This window comes from Perkinsus marinus (genome assembly GCF_000006405.1).
Source record: "Perkinsus marinus ATCC 50983 genomic scaffold scf_1104296975428, whole genome shotgun sequence".
In the NCBI taxonomy this organism is placed as follows: Eukaryota; Perkinsozoa; order Perkinsida; family Perkinsidae; genus Perkinsus; species Perkinsus marinus.
Genome location: NW_003200804.1, coordinates 210,171 through 227,930, shown reverse-complemented (window position 1 = coordinate 227,930; position 17,760 = coordinate 210,171). Strand labels below are relative to the sequence as shown.

The following is a 17,760-nucleotide window of genomic DNA, read 5'->3' as shown; positions in this document are numbered from 1 at the left end:
GAGGTTAGGAGACATCCTTTGCACGTTGAGTCAGCTGAAAAAGGCGGAGTTTTTTATCAGCAGATTCCACAATTTTCTGTCGGACGTTTTTTTGTAAAAATTGATCTTTTCCGAGAACATGGTAGGTTGAACGATGAGGGGAGTTTTGTTTCTTTTCCAGTGGAACGGAATTCTGGTTTATCCCTTCGCCATCCGAGGATTGGCGATATGTGGGCAGTATTATATTTTTAATGGCATCAGCCGGGTTCGCCGCGACTCATGAGCAGTACCTCGACGATATTGTGGTCAGCGGCTTCCCTGGACATTACAAGACCAAGCGGGTTCAGCTGGTAGCCGCCATAGCTGAAGTGAAAGTCAAATTCGTAGATGCACGGCGGAGCAAGTTCCCCCAGGTTGCAGTGCAGAAGTGAGTGATGCGTCCGTTAGAGAGGCAGGATCCTTTTTGCAGTTATCCGATGGCGCGGGTGGTGGAGCATAGGAGCTCAGCTCAGAAGAAGTGGTTTGTCTTCTCGACGCCGGCGATCTGTCGGTACATTGCGAGGCTCCGTAGAGACTGCGATTTACTGGGAGGGAATTTTGCGATGGAGGTAAGTAAAGGGAGGTGGCGATTATGGTGACATCTGCGTCAGGCCGCGGTGGACTCAGCCGTGGACTTCATAGCTAGAGAGTTGGAGGTGCCGATAGCACTACTTATTTATCAGGCTATGGGTGGGGCCTGTGAACATGCTGATCCATCCTGTTACGGTCTGGCCAGGTGCTGTCTCTCCCAGTACGAGGATCACCAACAGAGCTGGGCAGGACATCGAGACGGCACTGAGGGAAATGGAGCGTTTACTTGGGCATGAGCACAGTCACGGTTTCCTGGTGCCGGCCACGACGTCCATTTCACTGGCTGATATCTTCGCAATTACTGTGAGTTCTCGCAGTATTAGGAGTGGCGAAGTTGTCGGCTGCTCAGATTATGTCGGAAGGAGCTGCGCAGGGGCTGGTCAGTCTAGGTAGCAATGAGGGGCGTTTACGGTAGAGCACAATTTTTTAGGGTTGGCTGATTTCCCTCGCGTTCGCGCTTGGTGGGAGAGGATGACCGACTTATCGATAATCCGAAAATTTGTTTCGAACAAGTCTGATGGTCTGTGGGCAGCAGCGGGAAGTGATAACAGGAAGGAATCTGCTCTCGAGGTTGCGGCTAAATTCGAGGCTGGGCGGACCTCTGGTACACCCCGAGTGGAACCGCGGGCCAGTAGAGGGTCTGGGAACAATGATGGCAGACAGAATAGCGCTGGTGGAGGGAAGCATCTTGCATCTAAAATCCACAGCGAGGGAAAAGGATCGAGTGAGGGGAGCCCTAAGGGGAGAGGGAGCTCGGCTGCTGGCTCTGTGAGAGGTACTGCTACCCCATCTCCTGTGAAACGTGGCTGTTCTAGTACGAAGAAAGAGCTTAAAGTGAAGCCAAGTGGGATGGCGACTTCCCCGCGTTGCTCGACATCTGTCAAGAGGCTCTCACCAGCTTCCTCTGTGAAGTACTGGCCCTCACCTAGATCCACCAGGGCATCGGTGTTGCGAGAGTCTAGGGCTGCTGCATTACGGCAGGGCACGTCGGGCACTCCCGAGAAGGGTAGGGCCGACGCTCGGTCGCACGAGGGCAGCTCATCTAAGCCGAAGTCAGCAGTGTTGGCGACTGGTGCCAGAAAGTCACCTCGACAGCCTCTGATCGGTGGCAAGGGTGCGGGGAGGAAGTCGCCTGGTGTCGTACATGGCGGGGGGCTAGGCGTGAGGGGGAAGGTGACCAAGAGCGCCTGTGGCCGTCTTGAAGGCAGTAGGGGTACTTTGGGAGGGCCGGCTTCGGTAGATGCTGCCTTTCTCTCTCTGCCAGTCGGGGATGTTGAGCAGATGACGAGTGGACCCATGGATGGGCAGGTGATCAAGGAAGAGGAGCTTGATCATTCCAGCGTGGCCGAGCAGCAGTCGATTCAGCTGGTGGCTGAGGGTCAGCACTTTGGACGAAATAGTGACAGGAGGCGGCTGCTACCAGAGGCGGGGGGTCGATTCGGGGCTCTCTCTTTGAACGTTGGAGGGGGCAGTCCTCCCATCACGAAAGAAGCAACACGGTCGGCTCCGGCAGCCTTCGCTCGACCAGCTTCTCCATTACCGATGGAGCAGGACGGTGTTGGAGGTGCCACGCTAATTCGCCATGCAGCTGATGTTGATTCCAGCAGGGGGAGTGCTATTGCTACTGCAGCTTTGCATGGACCTCAGTCGCCCCTAGGGTCTGTAAGCCTTCGAGAGGAGTACCCTGCAGAGAGGAGATCGTCTTCTCTGTTGATGGGGAATCCTTTAGCGTCGGGCACATCGTCTCCGTTATTCCCATTGCCGATGACTTGGGGGGCTCTCGGTCAAAAGCCGGGCCAAGGCTTGGATGATGCGATTCCAAAAAGCCTCGTGGCCGTATCGAGCCAGAGTATGTTCCCGGTCTCCCCCACGATTCAGCGGAGGCCGAGCGTTCCCTCTAGTGGGGCTTACAAGCATGTGCTGAGCTCAACGGTGATGGGGCTCCCACCTGCCATGGAGATGCAGGCACCACTTGACGTGTCTGGGCAGCCAGGTGGGTGGAGAGCTTGTTGCGATGTCTATCTTAGTTGTTCTATCAGGGGACCGTGGGCGAGGTAATCATCATCATCATCATTATGTTGCGCATCATCATCACAAGCGGCCGCCTGGCCATACTGAGCACCACGCGGCTCGTCATCACGGAGGGCAGCACCACGGCCACCATGCATCGTAGCAGACAGTTCGTGATGATGGTTGGACACGCGGTCAAGTCCACATACTGCCACTGGGACCTTGGGGCGAATGTGGCACTCAATGTAGCACTACATGAATTTGATGTTATTAGTATCATTACTGTTGAGCTTTCACGGGGTGGGGGACGGCGTTCCGACTCAGTTCATACAGTGCCTCCACTTTGTATGGATGCTCAGCATGCCGGCCGATGGGGTCGCTATCAATTGATAGCCCATCTGGACGAGCGGGAGGATAAACGACCTCAACAGCAACAGCACGACACAGTCCAGAGGACGGGCGCCACGTCGCAATCCCCAACTGTGCCGACTGCCATGGAATTGCTTATTTTTGTCCCGTGAGTGGCGAGGAGCGTCTTATCGGAGACGTTTATGTTTGTTGTGTAGGGAGGCGAAGGTTTACATGTTGAAGTGTTCGGATGAATCTGATGACGCCTTGGAGTGGCGACAGCTAGAGGCGGGCGGAGGTTTCACGATCGCGCGCGCCATTGGTGCCTCGACTAAGCAGCCTCTGTTCGCTGCGATCCTCGGGGTGGACACCTCATCCTTCCTCTGGAGTGTTGAGATTGACACGCAAGTCTCCCCGGAGAGCCATGGTCAGACATTCCACTTCAGGTGAACGCTGCTCTCGTCGGAGCGTCATGCCCTATTGGTCTTGTGTGTAGGTCAGTCGATGGTTTAGTGCTGGCAGTGTGGTGCCCGAATTCTGCAAGCACTGATCGTGTAGGTTCATCTCAACCGGTGATGTCTTCTCATCGAGCGCCGGTTCTGTTGCAGATAAAATTCTGTGTCATGAGCGCCTTCCTCGACGGCTCTTCACGGTGTACCCAAGCTGGTGACGACTTGGGCATGGGGCAATTGCTCGAGGCCCTAAGGAGGACCAAGTCCACCGCTGCCGCCGCCAGCCACCCCTCGTTCACGTTAGGTCGAGGACTCGGAAGGCTGAGGCTGCCAGCACAAGGGGCTCCCATAGACGGTGACACGCAGAGTCGACAAGAGGTAACGACGGAGAGCACGTTGTTTGAATTGCCCCCTCCCCCCCTGAAGTGAGATATTCTTCATGCTCTCGTTGATGTCAGGAGTCGCCGCCACTGTCTTTTGAGAAGTCGAACTCGAGCTGCTCTCCGACTTCAGGAGGAAGGTCGACTGATCATCGCGTTGACGAAATTTCAAACAATATTCAAAGCACGCATCGAACTGACGAAGAAATTGAGTCCCATGGTACTTCATCGTTCGAGACGGGAGACGATTACACCACTGAGACACTTCGTTCGGCCCTCCAGGCTGCCCTCAACTCCGACGAATTCGTCGAGGGGATTATAGATCAGCTCAGGCTGGCAATTCAGAGTACCGACAGCAGCTCATCTTCCGGATAGCTGCTGCAGCGTTCTACCATCACTGTTAATGTCATTGTGTTCATCATTGACGGTGTATGTGCTGGCGATGATAACATTAATCTTTTGTGAACGCGTATTCTCTGAAAAGATCTCGACGAGTGGTTTCATTCTTCGATTGTTTTTTTGTCAACGAATGTATTCCCTGTCTCCTCCTGTTATTGTTTACTTTGTGCGTCATGTGTACGATTGCGTCATGGTTGGTATAGAAAAGGACGCCGGTAGCCCCTGTTGAGTGTAACCCAGCTTTGTTGTGGAGATGCTTTCCTGTTTTCGGCTGTACTCGTGGCTCCACTCGGAGGTGTTGATTCGCATCACTGAATGAGTCACTCGAAAGCTTTTACATCATCATCATCATCATCATCATCATCATCATCAGCTCGCTCCTCCAGCTATGGATCCTATAGGCTTCAGCCCGATATGATTCTCCCAAGCTTGTTGAGATCGACCCCATTATCACTTGATATGATCAATCCTGCTGTTTATTTTACTGAATTTGATGGACGCTGCTGGACCTTGAGTTCTGTAGGGTATTCAATAACCGTTAGGAAAAAATTCACCCGCGTTCAGAAGAGACTAACAGGCTCCAACCGTATGCAGCTCAGAGGTTATCATCTTTGACCATGTCTACCGATGATGCACTCATTGCTATGTCCAGCAGTGCCCCTCATCACGTGGTGGACAGACCAGAGGACCACCTCGTCGACTCTCATCGAAGCAGCAATTCACAGTCTCTTATGAGTACCCAGATAGAGGGTTCCGCAGCCGCTGAGGGCAGCACTAAGGTAACTGGGGCGGCTGCCTCTTCGAGAGGAATGTTCTTCATCAGGTTCTTATTGTATATACTGGTGGAACGGTAGGAATGCAGCGTGGCCCGGATGGCTCATTAAGACCCGTTAAAGGCTTTCTAAACAAGCAAATCAGCGGTCTGGAGGAGCTCAAGAAACCTGGCATGCCTTCACTTACAGTATGCCCTCACTTTCGGAAGTTGCTTGAGCTCTTTTCTAGGTCATAGAGTTCGAGGAGTTGATTGACAGCTCGGACGTTACGCCTGGGTGTTGGAAAAAGATGTCCAAAGTATGCGATTAGTAGCAGTTCTTTGATACGGGGAGGGTGCTCTTTAGACCTCGGAATCTGATCTGCTCAATCTTCTTCTTGTTGTTGCTGTTGTTATTGGTGTTGTTGTTGTTGCTGTCGTTGTTGTTGTTGCGGTTGTTATTGTTGCTGTCGTTGTTGTTGTTATTGTTGTTGTTGTTGTTGTTGTTGTTGTTGTTGTTGTTGTTGTTGTTGTTGTTGTTGTTGCTGTCGTTGTTGTTGTTATTACTGTCGTTGTTGTTATCGTTGTTGAGAGACCCTTGCTAGTTTCTGGGTAAACAACAAGAAGAAACGTATATATACATACTCAATTGAAATTAAGAAACTAGTAATCCAGTCTTGTATTGATTCTCGCGATAACTATGCGCACCGTTCAGTTTCAGCCACAGTTTTCGATCACATTTCAGGCGATTGAAGACAACTACTACGACTATGATGGTTTTGTGGTCATTCACGGTACGGATACTATGGCCTACAGTGCGAGTGCACTATCCTTCATGTTGGCCAATCTTGGGAAGCCGGTTGTGTTCACGGGTTCCATCCTGCCCTTTGGGGAGCCTCACAGTGACGCTAGGAGGAACTTGATCATATCAATTCTGCTCGCGGGTGAGGGCCTAGACAGATCCTGGAGGACTGATTCTTCGCTGTGCGCGATTATGCGCAGGTCTTTGTAGCATTCCGGAGGTTTGTATCTTCTTCAACGAGCGACTGCTTCGAGGCTGCCGATCTGTCAAGGTAAGATGTGGGAATATTAACGGTGCCGTCGCCGGGGATCGAACCCGGGTGTGCTTGTTAGGTTGACAGTGGATCGATAGCAGCATTCGACTCGCCCAATTTTCCTCCTTTGGCTACCCTCGGTGTTGACATTCACTTTAATGAGCATCTATTACTGCCGCCACCTAAAGGGCGCTTCCATACACATACCGAAATGGAGAGCGCGATCCTTGTCGTTAGACTGGTGAGTTGATTCGTTACTGCTTTGGGATATCTCTGGGCTTGACGAGAGTCAGCAGTGGAGTATTTGGGGATGGTGTTAGTTGCTTGCGCGATCAGTTCAGTGGTGGTCCACTGCGATCTTCACGCGTTGTAGTCTGTAGGCAGTCGTGTGTTGTCTGCTCAGGTCCCTGGCTTTGCAGATTTGGAGACACTCGCCGACACCGCAGTCCGTGGTGTTGTACTGCTCCTCTACGGCACAGGGAACGCCCCTGCTCGTAAGAAGAACTTCGTCTCTTGGCTTAAGAGGTAGCAATCCACGTGCATGTTAACCACGGTGAACTCCCTGGGGTGATAGGGTGATTTAGAGCGATGACATCGGTAATTCTTTTTCACAGAGGCATCTACGTGAGCTTTTTCCACTGAGAAATCTCCTGCCCACGATGTTAGAAGTGACAGATTTTTTGCAAATTTTCGACTGTTTTTGACAAGTTTTTTTGGTATCAGATTGATTGACAACGGAGTGGCAGTGATCGCTTGCTCCCAGTGCGTGCGAGGAACGGTAGAGCTGAACGCGTATGCAGTTGGATCGCAGCTATCATCGATCGGAGTCATCTCTGGCGGTGACATGACTTGTGAGGCTGCTGTGACGAAGCTCAGCTACCTCCTGGGCCGAGGCCTGTCGCCGAGTCAAATCAGAAGCGCCTTCAACATGTCCATACGTGGAGAAGTCTCACTGGTGAAGTCATGTTGGTGATGTATTCAATGCATGTTATTGCATTTTATTCAGAATGGCCGCAACGATAATATCTTCAAAGGCTTTGGGGGAGTAGTGTCCAAGTTGTGAAGCGGTGAAGTTCAGAAATTCACATCAGCGATGAAAGTCCAGAAGAGACCCCTCAGCGTTTTGTCGCCGACAAATTGTCGGGAAACAATCACTACTATTGATGTTCCTCAGTCTTTCACTGCTCCATCCCTGAGCTGAGTTGCCGATCTGACGTCATCATTTCACAGTGTTACAGAATGATCCTTCGACGCTCCCGAGGCCTCCTCGCTGAACTCGTGGGTGACCATATCCACCCATTCCGCGTCAATGTCACTGGCCTGCACTACGGGACCAGCGTGGCTGATGTACGAGCCCTATTCAAAGGTAAATCGTGGATCTTTATAACTTTTGTGAACAGTGATATCAGACTACAAGTCTATTCCTCAAGTTGGTGGAGTTCAGCTGGCAGCGCCGACCTCCCGTGATAAGGGAACTCCCTTCTTCACCGGCCGAGCTTGGGTTACCTTCGAGAACCCTGAGGAGGTGCTGCTGAGGGCAACGTGTCACCACATCTAGTGCAGTCTTTGACTTCAGGCTGTACACGCTTCCGAGGCTATGAACGGACGCTTTGTACATAGTGTCGATGGTGGGTGGCGAAGAGTCGGGGTATTTTGTAATTTCTCAGGGCCGAAAATTGTCAGGTAGTCAAAAACAAAACGCTAGGGAATTCTCTGTGTCTGTGTGGGAAAATATGCACATGGTCTACTACATGTATCGCTGACAATATGAAAATTTTGGAGGATTTTTTTGGTTTCTGCACACTTCTACTACCCGAGTTCGCATGTAAACTTATTGTGGGAACTCCTGAGCTTAGCTGAGTATATATCCCATCGGCAGGGTGTTGATTTGGAAAATGATATGATCCGTTTCAGAGAGGAGAAGTGGCCGCCAGTGCCGGATGAATATCGCTTGCGTAAGGTGACAGCGTTGAAGGCTGTGGGAGGCCGGAAGTTCAATCACTTCCCGGTCATGACTCTGAACGAACAGAAGCATCGTCGTCGATGGAAGATAGGCAATTGGCCGAGGGCCCACAAGGCATGAGGAGGGGCTCCTTCGACTTGGAGAGTTTCAGAACTCTATAGCTCGTGTGGTGTTCTAAGTCACTTGCATAGAGTCTGGTAAGTCTAGTAGGTTCCCTCGGGGCACAGTTCTTCGTAGTGGTGATGGGCCTTGAGCTGATCGGGGTCCATAGATGCCCGTGAAGATTAGTCTGTCTACTCGAGTACGGGGGTAGTGCTTTCTTGTGATCCTATTGGCATTCCTCTCGAGCTCGGCCATTTCTTGTAATGTCGAATAGTTACCGGCGAAGAGGTTCGTGGAGAGTTGAAGATTATGAGAAGTGTAATGCTAAGAGACTCTGCTTTTGACGTCCTGCTGTCTGCATACGCCTTAAGGAAGCATTGGGGCTTTTTTAGACACCGCACGGTTGAGGAAGGATCATGAGGAGCTTGTGAAAGAATATGCTCGGCTGAAGTAACGGTCATCGCCTTTCTTGCGGGTTGTAGATTTTATGTAGTCTACCGCTCGCCTCTGAACCTGTTGCGAATCGTGGTAGGTCACTGTATATGGCCAGTCTCCGTACCACCTTGCCGCTCGAGCTGCCCTCGGTATGTCATCGAAGAGGTCCTCTGGTCGAACGCTCACGTACCTCCTTGGAAACTGTCTATGAAGAGGCTGAGACTATCACCACAACTCCTCCTCCGGCTGAGACTATCACCACAACTCCTCCTCCCGTGGCTGAGACTATCACCACAACTCCTCCTGTGGCTGAGACTATCACCACAACACCTCCTGTGGCTGAGACTATCATCACAACTCTTCCTGTGGCTGTCGTGTCACCACCAGGAACTGTCACCAATTATGCTTCCGTGGATGAGATTGAAGAGCACCGGTCGCCTTCTGAAGCGAGTGTCCCACCCAGTGCGGAACTCACTCCTTGTTGTTCAATGAGGAGCTCAGATAAGGACTCTTATTCGCACGGCAGCTGGAGAGTAGTGGAATGATGTGAGCACTACCCTCAAATGTGTTTTCCCATTGCAGAACGATGCCAGTCCGATCACTCCACGTGCCGCCGCAGAGGAAGAGCACAGTGAAGCGGAGAGTTCTCCAGCAAGGCACTCGGCCTTGACCTGTAGCGACCTGATATCATACCGGTCGGAAAGTGCTACTGGGAGCAGCCCCTCCAGTGTGGGACGGGTCTCTCTCCACTTCTCAGCGGACGTCCAAGAGGATGAAGGACATTGGCCTGAGCTACTATGGTGATTACCATTTCCTCATTGTGTGAAGCCTGTGCATGACAGGTGTCCTCATGAACCTACCGAAACGGTCGTGCTGGACCAGTATTATACTGAGCGAATCGATTGCAGAATTCTAGGCGTAATGAAGAAGACGTTTCCGTGTTCTCCAGGGGATGATTCCTCCGGGAACTCATCCTCTAGGAGAGAGTCAACCACAACATGCAGCAGTCTCGAGTCGTATGTCTCTTCTGAGGGCGAGTGAAAGATCGTCAATCACTGCTCTTTATAGGGCTCACATCGCCCTGCATGTCTCCGTAGTCGTCTTCACGTGTTGTGGGCTAGAGTGTTGCGTTGAGTTACAGCAGGGTGATATAGAGACTATCGATATACGTCCATCGTCGATCGCGGCCTGATGCTCCATCACTACGTAGTTCAAAGTGTTCGAGCGTCCACTGTTAATCTCGTCCCCAGGGGAAGGAATTGATGTTCAGTTGAACTACAGGACATGGCCGTCCGAGGATCTGGTGGTTTGGTTACAACGGCGGAGCCTGCTCGAGCGTTAACATATTATGAGAATCCACATAAGAGGGGAGCTTCGGTGACAGTACTCATACCAGGGTTCATGGCCAAAGTCGATAAAACAGTGCCACTGGTGAGTTGGGTACCTCTAGCTAGCTGCCACTCTTTGCCTCTCCATCTCTGACTTGCTCTTATTGTGTACAGGTTAACAAAGAAGATGTTCTCCAGGCTTATCGGAGGCTCCCTACGAATGCCAAACAAGAACTACTCACTATCATCGATGCACAACTCGTCTCTCGAGTGAATGAAATACATAAGGTAACTTCGTGACAAGATCAGGCAGAGTGTATTTCGGAGCCTTCAGGAAGCGAAGAGAGAGGACACACTTTGCACGCGTCAGCAGCCTAAGTCTAAACGCCTCGTTGGCCTGTCAGCGTTCTACCTCTTCAACAGTACCAAACTGATGCAAGGGATTCTCGATCCTTCGGGAGCTCAAGGTAAGGTTCAAGGCATGGTCACGTCTCCCCTCGGACTAGTGCCTTTGCTCACCAGCTCTTGCCCATGATCGCAGCATCAAACCAGACGTGCTTCAGCCTAAGTATCACACAGTACTCAATGAGACGCTGCTCCCGGTAGGTCTTTTCGAGTGGTCTCTCTATGACCAAACTCCGGTTTCAGTTCATTCAAGATCGATGTGAACATTTTCTTGCCAATGCTAAGAGGATGCGCTCAAGGATTGTACGGCGAACTGAGGTAGCGTTGCCTGGTCTACAGCAGACTTGGCTACTCAGCTTCGGTGGAATGTATAATTTGCCCTTTATAACTTTGCGCTCTTCGACTCAGTTATGGTATCGTCTCACAGACTTCGCCGCGGAGGACCCGAGGTATGTGTCTGTGGATGGCATTGTCGCTCAAGCTCTCGAGTTCGTAAGGCGGAGAGGCATTCGTCGCATTGGTATGCGTTCTTTGTTCACTTCTCAGCGTATATTGAGTGAGTACTATAGAGATAAGTTCGAGTCGATCCGGAGCAAATACTCGAAGGAGCCTTCCACACTCGGGGAAGGGTCACTGAGGAAATGGTTCGGTGTCCACCGCCTTCGAAGATCAGCGAAAACGAAAGCCACGACTGCGTCAGTCCGAGAGAGTACTCGAGCCTAAGGCAACGACTATCGCAGGACTTGAGCATAGACCTACCTCACCGCCGTTAGCTAGCACGAGATCTGAGTCGTTGGACGGAAACAGGCTTCGGGACAAATCTCCTCTATCATCACATCCGTCTTCGTCTAGAAGCAGCTCGCCGTTCTCATCCTCGAGCTCTTCTTCTGCTGCCTCATTTTTGTTCAGCGTGATGATGACCTCGGAAGGGTACACCTCAGACACATCCACGTCCTCACCATTTTCTGATTCCGAGTCGGATGTCGGAGTGAATTCAAACGAGGCTCCGAAAGTACCATTGGAGCCAGTAGAAGGGCCGCCTCTTATGATTACTTATGGACAAGAATCCTTCAGTAATGATGAATGGCATGCCGTTGGAGAAGCAAAGACGAGGAAAAATTCACCGTTCATCACCAAAGTATCGTCCTTGTTGTCACCAAGGCGTCTGGCTCGGCGACGTGCTGCAGCGAAAGAGGCAGCAGCATCTCTCCAGTCGACTAAGCCTGATGAGGAAACGGTTGCGGTAGCGAAGGCAAAAGAGCATTCTGACGAGCTTCAGTCGAGACCTGGGAACATTGAAGGGATATTATCAGTGAAACGCACCTTCATTTGCTTCGAGGAGGAGCCCACAGATGAGTGTCTTTGTTACCACCCTCCTATGCTTTCAAAAGAGGCTCCTTTCTGAGATCTGCTTGTCGGTCGTTGGTGACGATTTGTCATGCTGCTTGTATTCTATTGTTTTTCTCTCTGCTCCTACATACTGTCAGTCCTCTTGAATCCGCATGTCGATGCGTACGATGTAGTTGTCCCCTTCCCGCCTGAGTGCGTTATTTCTGTACCCTTTCGAGTATATCAGCGTAGCTCCGCTATATACTCGCAAATTCGAGAAGCTTTTCCTCAAGCGCTATGACGACCCTCTAGAATTTTCAACTCTGCTGCGATATACAAAATGGCTAACATTTACAGAAATGAATAATGATTACGGTATGGTTCAGTTGTTAATGAAAGTGGTTCCATAAAGTGTGGAAGTCGAAGTAGTCGAAGTAAAGTACTCTATAAAGTCGAAATATCAACGACTGGAGTTTGGCTTTTTCTGGTGTCACTAGATGCTAGGCCACGATTTGCTCTTAATGCATGCGTTTGCGCTTCCCTTGATATCTGCAACTCTGCGTACGATCTCTGAACCACACCTATTTAGTGGAGCGGCTAGTGCAACACTCGGGACAGGATGCATAACACGATCCACGCTAGGGTTGGCTGCAGCTAAGTTCGTCTATCTCTCGTTAGTTTATTAAGAATATTCCTTTCAGTTGAAATTTCTCAGTCCCTGACCGGTGAACATGATGCGCCTTCAATTTCTTCTTCATTATTGGTTCAGTCGTAGCCGACTGGAACTACTGCCAGGATCTGTGTGAAGCGAGTCCTGGTTGCAAGAACTATGGTTGGGGTTCTTACTGTAAGGGTAACGGTGTCTGTTTCGGTCTACTCGATATGGGAGATGGTGATTATTGCTTTGAGCCCACCGATGGATACAACGGTGGCTACTGCAGCGACAAAGTCTACAGTCCCGTGTCCTGCCCAGTGGTTGATAAGACTTGTGAGGATCTTTGCGCGGAGACCCCCAAGTGCAAGAATTCTAAGTGGGGATCGTACTGCAAGAAGTATGTCGATCAGCCTGGTCCTTATGTGTGCTTCGGATTGTACCACTCCGACAAGCCGCATCTCTGCTATGAACCTTCTGAGGGTGACAAGTGTGATGAAACCTCACCTGTCTATTGCCCCTCAGAAATGGATTAGATTCGTCGTGTTCCTTATTAGTCGATGATGATATCGAATGGAGTTATCAGATGTCAGATTATCTATTGATCTCAGTAGTCTTTCAAGTATGATATTGGGGTTGTGTGATTGAGAGATTAATGAAAGCTAGTTGGTGGTTGATAATTTGCTCGCCGCGTAATTTTGTCATCAACACGATTGAAGATGAGGCATATCATTTGAATATGTTCACCCGTAACGGGTACTTCCTCGTTGTTTTTGTGTGACACTGATTCTTGATGGTTGACTGCCAGTCGAATCAGGTGCGGGTTAAAGAGCGTAGTTTAACCGTCAAACTTTGACGGGAAGTTTGGAATTTAATATGTTGAGCTTGTCTGTGGATCCTAAAATGGATTGATGGATGAGAATACAGAATTTCGGTGTCGTGCCCCGTCTTAATTCATGCAGCAGCTGCCCGTCCTCAGACGCCCACACCTTTATAACCGTACCGCTCTCCCCAGCAGAGGCGACCTATCCAGAAGCATCTTCGATAGGATTGGCGAGTGGTTATGCCTCCCTCCATAGTGCCGCTGATGTTCAGTTGTAGGGCCGTGATCGCACTATTGTGAGCTCCTAGAATTGAGCGGGAAGAGAGATGACTGCTCACTCCAGTAGATGTCCTCGTCGATCTATTTGGACGACTCAGGAATTGAACCTGGGCCGCGGGGTTCAGAGGGGAATAGTCGCTGTCTGACTTCCCGTTACTCTAATTGCGATGCACTGTTCGTCAGGACAAGTACAGAGCCAGCACAGAGCCAAGTTAGTCTTGTTTCGTAGGTTGGGGTTAACCACCACCAGTAGGTAGCATGCCGATGACTGCTACTTCTCCCAAAATTGATGTAACAGAATCAGTTCCACGGATTGCGCCAATTCGTCCCGGTTAAATGTCCTTACGCTTCCACTACCCTTGTCTCGTCTTATTGTTTCAAGTATCCTTATCATTCATTTGTTTCCGAATCATTCGTTCTCATCAAGATTCGAGTTTTTTGACTGAGCTCGTTGAAGTGTGGAGTCGTTTTCATAGAAGAGTTAACCTCTACAGCAACACAAATGGAGTCCAGACCCGCTCGAAACTGATATCATAGTGATCAAAAACGACCAGAAAGGCCGAAAAATAAAACCCAGCATTGTGTACATAACAACTTGAGAATTCATGAACACAGAGCGATCGTTCAAAATCTCATTCACCGGCAACAGCTCATCTCGAGGAGAGTGAGTATGAAAGAGATATTCTGAAGAGACACCACCTGCGAATGAGCTATCCAAGACTTTAAAGTCAGGAACGGGTTCACCGTCAAGCTATCAATGATAAGAATAATGAGATGACTCGGCCACAAACATTCCGGATCGAACGACAAACACACACCAGAGGAGTTTGATGCCTCAGCCCAGCATGACGATGCGAGGGAGTCTTAATAGAAGATTCGCATGCCATGTACTTCGTCGTTTAATAGCACTTATCACCCTTCTTCGTCGGATTAGGTAAGGGATCGGTCAAGCCTGTGCAAGTCAGAAGTGCAACATCGCAGTGATCCTTCACACACTTGAAGCACTTTCCACTCAGTGGGCTGAAGATGCAGGATCCAAGGCATGATTTAATAGTACACTCTCCAGCAGTAACGAAGCAACCGGAGCATTCGTGAGACAGGCCACATCCTTGCTCAAGGCAGGGGGCGATTTTTGAGGGTGTAAGCCCGGCGTCGGAACCACAGTTGAATAGATAGTTGGGAAATAAGCTGTTCGCCATCTTCGCTTTGTCCTCGTCGTTACAGGCATTGCTAGCCACAACGACAGTGATAACCAGGATGTTGACGATGCTGCGCATTCCGACGTTGAAAGGTTGCATAGATCGGGCGGCAAGACAGAGCTCGTGAACGCATACGCATTGGATGTTGGGACGCACAGTGTGCGTCGCGCACAAAGAGCGCGTGAAACGAATTGTTCATTGGAGAGGGATAAACGTCACTGAACCCACCGGGTCGGGAGAAGAATTCTCTCTGATAAAAACCCTCTATCTTTTTGACCATCTTGTCATTCCCAGGGAATGTCAGAGCTTACGCCGGTATCCAGAGTAGTGAAACTACCCTTGGTTTCTGACTGTGGGTCCCTGCGTGGCGGGTGGGTGGCTCACGTGCAAATTCAATCGACACATCGCAACGATCGATCACATCTAGGAGAGTTGGTGGACTCCCTCGAGGATCATTGTTGGCACTCCCACCAACCCCGTCGGCCGCAGCTAAAGACTTGATAACTTTAGCACCAAGTATTATCTGATATCTGAATCTACCTTCGGGGATTCTGTTGCCAAAGTATCAATAGACGACCCGATCACGTCTTCGTGTACATCCGTGCGTGAGTCTGCGAGTGAATCTGTGCGTCATTTCCCCTTCAACTAGGGACTCCCTAGTAGGGAGGGTTTGTACTCGACAGGAGAGACAATCGAAAGACTAGTGGACGGCTATAGCGTCCATTAAGCTCAATTTGGTTGCCAGAAAGTGCCACGCCCCGCACGACATCCCGTCAACCTTCTGTTATTCTATCTGCGTTTAGCGCCAATACGCAGACACAACACTGCGGCATGAACCAGTATCATGGCTTCCTGCAGAACTGGCTTCGCCAATGCGTAATTTGCTGAACGCTTCAGGCTGTAGGCGACAGCCTATGAAAATCTGTCAACTGTCAAGCTTCGTGATAGGATTCAGAGTGACGGAGGGAGAACTCAAGTGTACTGCAGACAATATTACGAACAGGGGCCGTATGCGGATCCTGATTCATGAATCTGAGTCCATGATTCAACTCACGCTCTGATCCTGATTCATGATTCAAGTCACACCTTGATTCGAGAGAACTGATTCAGATCCCTTGCTCAGGAGAAAGAGTCGAGATTTCTGAGTATGAGTACTTGAGACAGAGTCAGATTACGAAATCATGAGCAAGATCCTTGATCCTTGATTTTAATCAGCCGCTGAATCCGATTCCTGATCCTTAATCACGATTCAAGATTCAAATCTATACTCAATGGCTGATTCAGAGTTCTTGGCACTGAGTCAGAGTATTTCATCAATTCGAGATTAAATGCTCAGAGTTGGGATTTTTACTCGTGATTCGAGATTACTTCTCAGGAGTCGAGATTCTTTTACTCAATCTCAAAGCTGCTCAGATTCAAGATCGCAATCTCACCTTGAGCATGATCCAGGATCATACTCATGATGCACAAGCTCACAGTTTAACACGGAGATTAATCTTGATTCTGTACCGGGGATCCGGACCCCCGGTACCAAAGCCTGATTCTGATTCTCGACCTTGATTCACGACTTCAGCGCGCACCACGGTAGACCTTCTCAGCTCCTCGCGAGTAGGTTCTTAGAATGACCGTACCGGGGGATAGAATCTCGGCTTCGTGCAAGTGAAAGCATATCCCTAACCAGTTGAGCTATGAAATTATACGATACAAGACGGTGCAAGGAGGTATAGCGCACGTAGTACATACAGGGTATCAGTGTGACCCTGCCCGAGAATAGAACCCCGTCTTCGGGCACAGGAAAGCATCACCTTAACCACTTCAGCTATGAGGTAATACAATGGAAGACGGTGTATGGAGGTATAGCGCATGTAGTACATGCAACCACACGGTGTGGACTACGCATTCCTTAATTCAATTAATTGTTCATAAAAACAATAAATGACCTTCGTCGATCCTCTTGAGGTCTTATCCGATAACGACATCCGATCACGCTACCGGTTCTCAAAGGAAGCTCCAGAAGGAAGCTCTAGCGCTGAGCTTCCTCTTAGAACTCGAGTTAGAAACCCAGAGTTAGTTGGTTCCGAGTGAACATATTGAAAAGTTTGAAGTACGGATGTGTACAAGTGCGACAAAGGATCTTCTTCCGAAATTTTATCGTTGCTGTAGCGTAACGGGAAATGTGCATGCATTCGGGGCGAATCTACCTGGTTCTACCCTTGTAGAGTGACGTTTTCTTCCTTTCTTGAAATTGTCACTTTCGGTTGTGGGACGTAGCGACTATAATCTTCGTCTCGTCAAAAATGTCTGATTCAAACTCTGATTCCCTGATTCTCGAAAATACTCAGATTCAATGGAATCACCCGAAAAATCAGCCTCATGAGCAAGGCATATTGAGTAAGAGGATTAATCAGCCAAAAAATCAACTTTAGATTCTCGAATCAGCTCAGAGATCCACATATCCTCGCGATGATCCTGATTTCTCGCTCCAGAGTAAAAAATCAGTGAATCAGGGGTTATCACTCACCATCTGATTTTTTCATCTAAGTAAATACTCTGACTCACCTGTTTCATCAGGATCCGCATACGGCCCCAGAGGACTCCACTGAGAGGATATACTTCAATTTAACCCCGAGTTTTCCTTCATGACAAAGTTAAGCAAGCTATCTCTCCAATTGCGACCAACAGAATATTTCCTGGTATCGATTTCCTTCATTCACTCGGCAGGTATTCTATACGAACTGCCAAAATCCTTCACCAACATCTACTGGAGGATCGGTCTTTGATGCCGTATTATCCACGTGGAAATCAAGCCTCGAAGCGATGAATTTCATAGCTTGTATCAAATGCATTGCTGTTGAGGTGGGCACTGAGAAGGAAGAAGACCGGAGTGATTGACTAGACGACATCTAAATCTATCACCGCAGTACCAACAATGCTTCACATGGTAAAGTTGCATCCGCGATAGGCAGAATGCGGTGCTCCAACCATTATGAGCTCGAATGCAACGTGATATAGAGCCATAGATCACCTTCTCCAGAACCTCCTGTCAATACTTCGACATCATCGTCGTCAAACTCACACTCACACCGCAAGCCGTTGTAGTGGAATACATATGTCCTGTTGAGGTGCGTCTTAGAAAAGCACACCAACGGGTTTGGAGAGGGAAAAGTCAGAGCCCTATTTTTCCTAGGAAAAATATGGAAAAAAAAAGAAATTTTGGAGGAAATTGGGAGAAAAGAGAGAA

General features: G+C 49.5%; 5 protein-coding genes across 5 annotated transcripts; all 5 read left to right on the top strand.

The window, feature by feature from the left end:
* Window positions 1–230: 230 nt before the first annotated feature.
* On the top strand, window positions 231–4,695 carry Pmar_PMAR013719 (hypothetical protein; the record flags this gene model as incomplete). The annotated part of the gene is made up of 11 exons (XM_002765607.1): window positions 231–406; window positions 449–587; window positions 630–708; window positions 755–912; window positions 959–998; window positions 1,040–2,602; window positions 2,944–3,136; window positions 3,186–3,413; window positions 3,464–3,521; window positions 3,576–3,797; window positions 3,878–4,695. 11 exons carry the CDS (start codon window positions 231–233, stop codon window positions 4,172–4,174), a joined length of 3,153 nt encoding a protein of 1,050 aa, XP_002765653.1. The 3' UTR covers window positions 4,175–4,695.
* Window positions 4,696–4,805: 110 nt separating this feature from the next.
* On the top strand, window positions 4,806–7,186 carry Pmar_PMAR013718 (L-asparaginase, putative). Its single transcript, XM_002765606.1, has 9 exons — window positions 4,806–4,977; window positions 5,022–5,159; window positions 5,201–5,269; window positions 5,695–5,893; window positions 5,952–6,022; window positions 6,084–6,245; window positions 6,408–6,529; window positions 6,728–6,959; window positions 7,011–7,186. The coding sequence occupies exons 1-9, from the start codon at window positions 4,816–4,818 to the stop codon at window positions 7,065–7,067; spliced, it is 1,212 nt and encodes a 403-aa protein (XP_002765652.1). The 5' UTR covers window positions 4,806–4,815; the 3' UTR covers window positions 7,068–7,186.
* A 57-nt stretch (window positions 7,187–7,243) lies between these two features.
* On the top strand, window positions 7,244–8,087 carry Pmar_PMAR013717 (hypothetical protein; the record flags this gene model as incomplete). Its single annotated transcript, XM_002765605.1, has 4 exons — window positions 7,244–7,370; window positions 7,414–7,529; window positions 7,581–7,646; window positions 7,884–8,087. The coding sequence occupies 4 exons, from the start codon at window positions 7,244–7,246 to the stop codon at window positions 8,085–8,087; spliced, it is 513 nt and encodes a 170-aa protein (XP_002765651.1).
* Window positions 8,088–9,788: 1,701 nt separating this feature from the next.
* Pmar_PMAR013716 (hypothetical protein) lies at window positions 9,789–11,642 on the top strand (the record flags this gene model as incomplete). Its single annotated transcript, XM_002765604.1, has 6 exons — window positions 9,789–9,935; window positions 10,007–10,120; window positions 10,167–10,299; window positions 10,355–10,434; window positions 10,646–10,729; window positions 11,214–11,642. 6 exons carry the CDS (start codon window positions 9,789–9,791, stop codon window positions 11,640–11,642), a joined length of 987 nt encoding a protein of 328 aa, XP_002765650.1.
* Window positions 11,643–11,739: 97 nt separating this feature from the next.
* On the top strand, window positions 11,740–12,754 carry Pmar_PMAR013715 (hypothetical protein; the record flags this gene model as incomplete). The annotated part of the gene is made up of 2 exons (XM_002765603.1): window positions 11,740–11,749; window positions 12,336–12,754. 2 exons carry the CDS (start codon window positions 11,740–11,742, stop codon window positions 12,752–12,754), a joined length of 429 nt encoding a protein of 142 aa, XP_002765649.1.
* Window positions 12,755–17,760: the final 5,006 nt, after the last annotated feature.

Coding starts and splice junctions, on each gene's coding strand:
- Pmar_PMAR013718 (XM_002765606.1), top strand. CDS start 4,816: ATGTCTACCGATGATGCACTCATTGCTATGTCCAGCAGTGCCCCTCAT. Junction 4,978..5,021: donor CCGCTGAGGGCAGCACTAAG/GTAACTGGGGCG, acceptor GTTCTTCATCAG/GTTCTTATTGTATATACTGG. Junction 5,160..5,200: donor CTGGCATGCCTTCACTTACA/GTATGCCCTCAC, acceptor GCTCTTTTCTAG/GTCATAGAGTTCGAGGAGTT.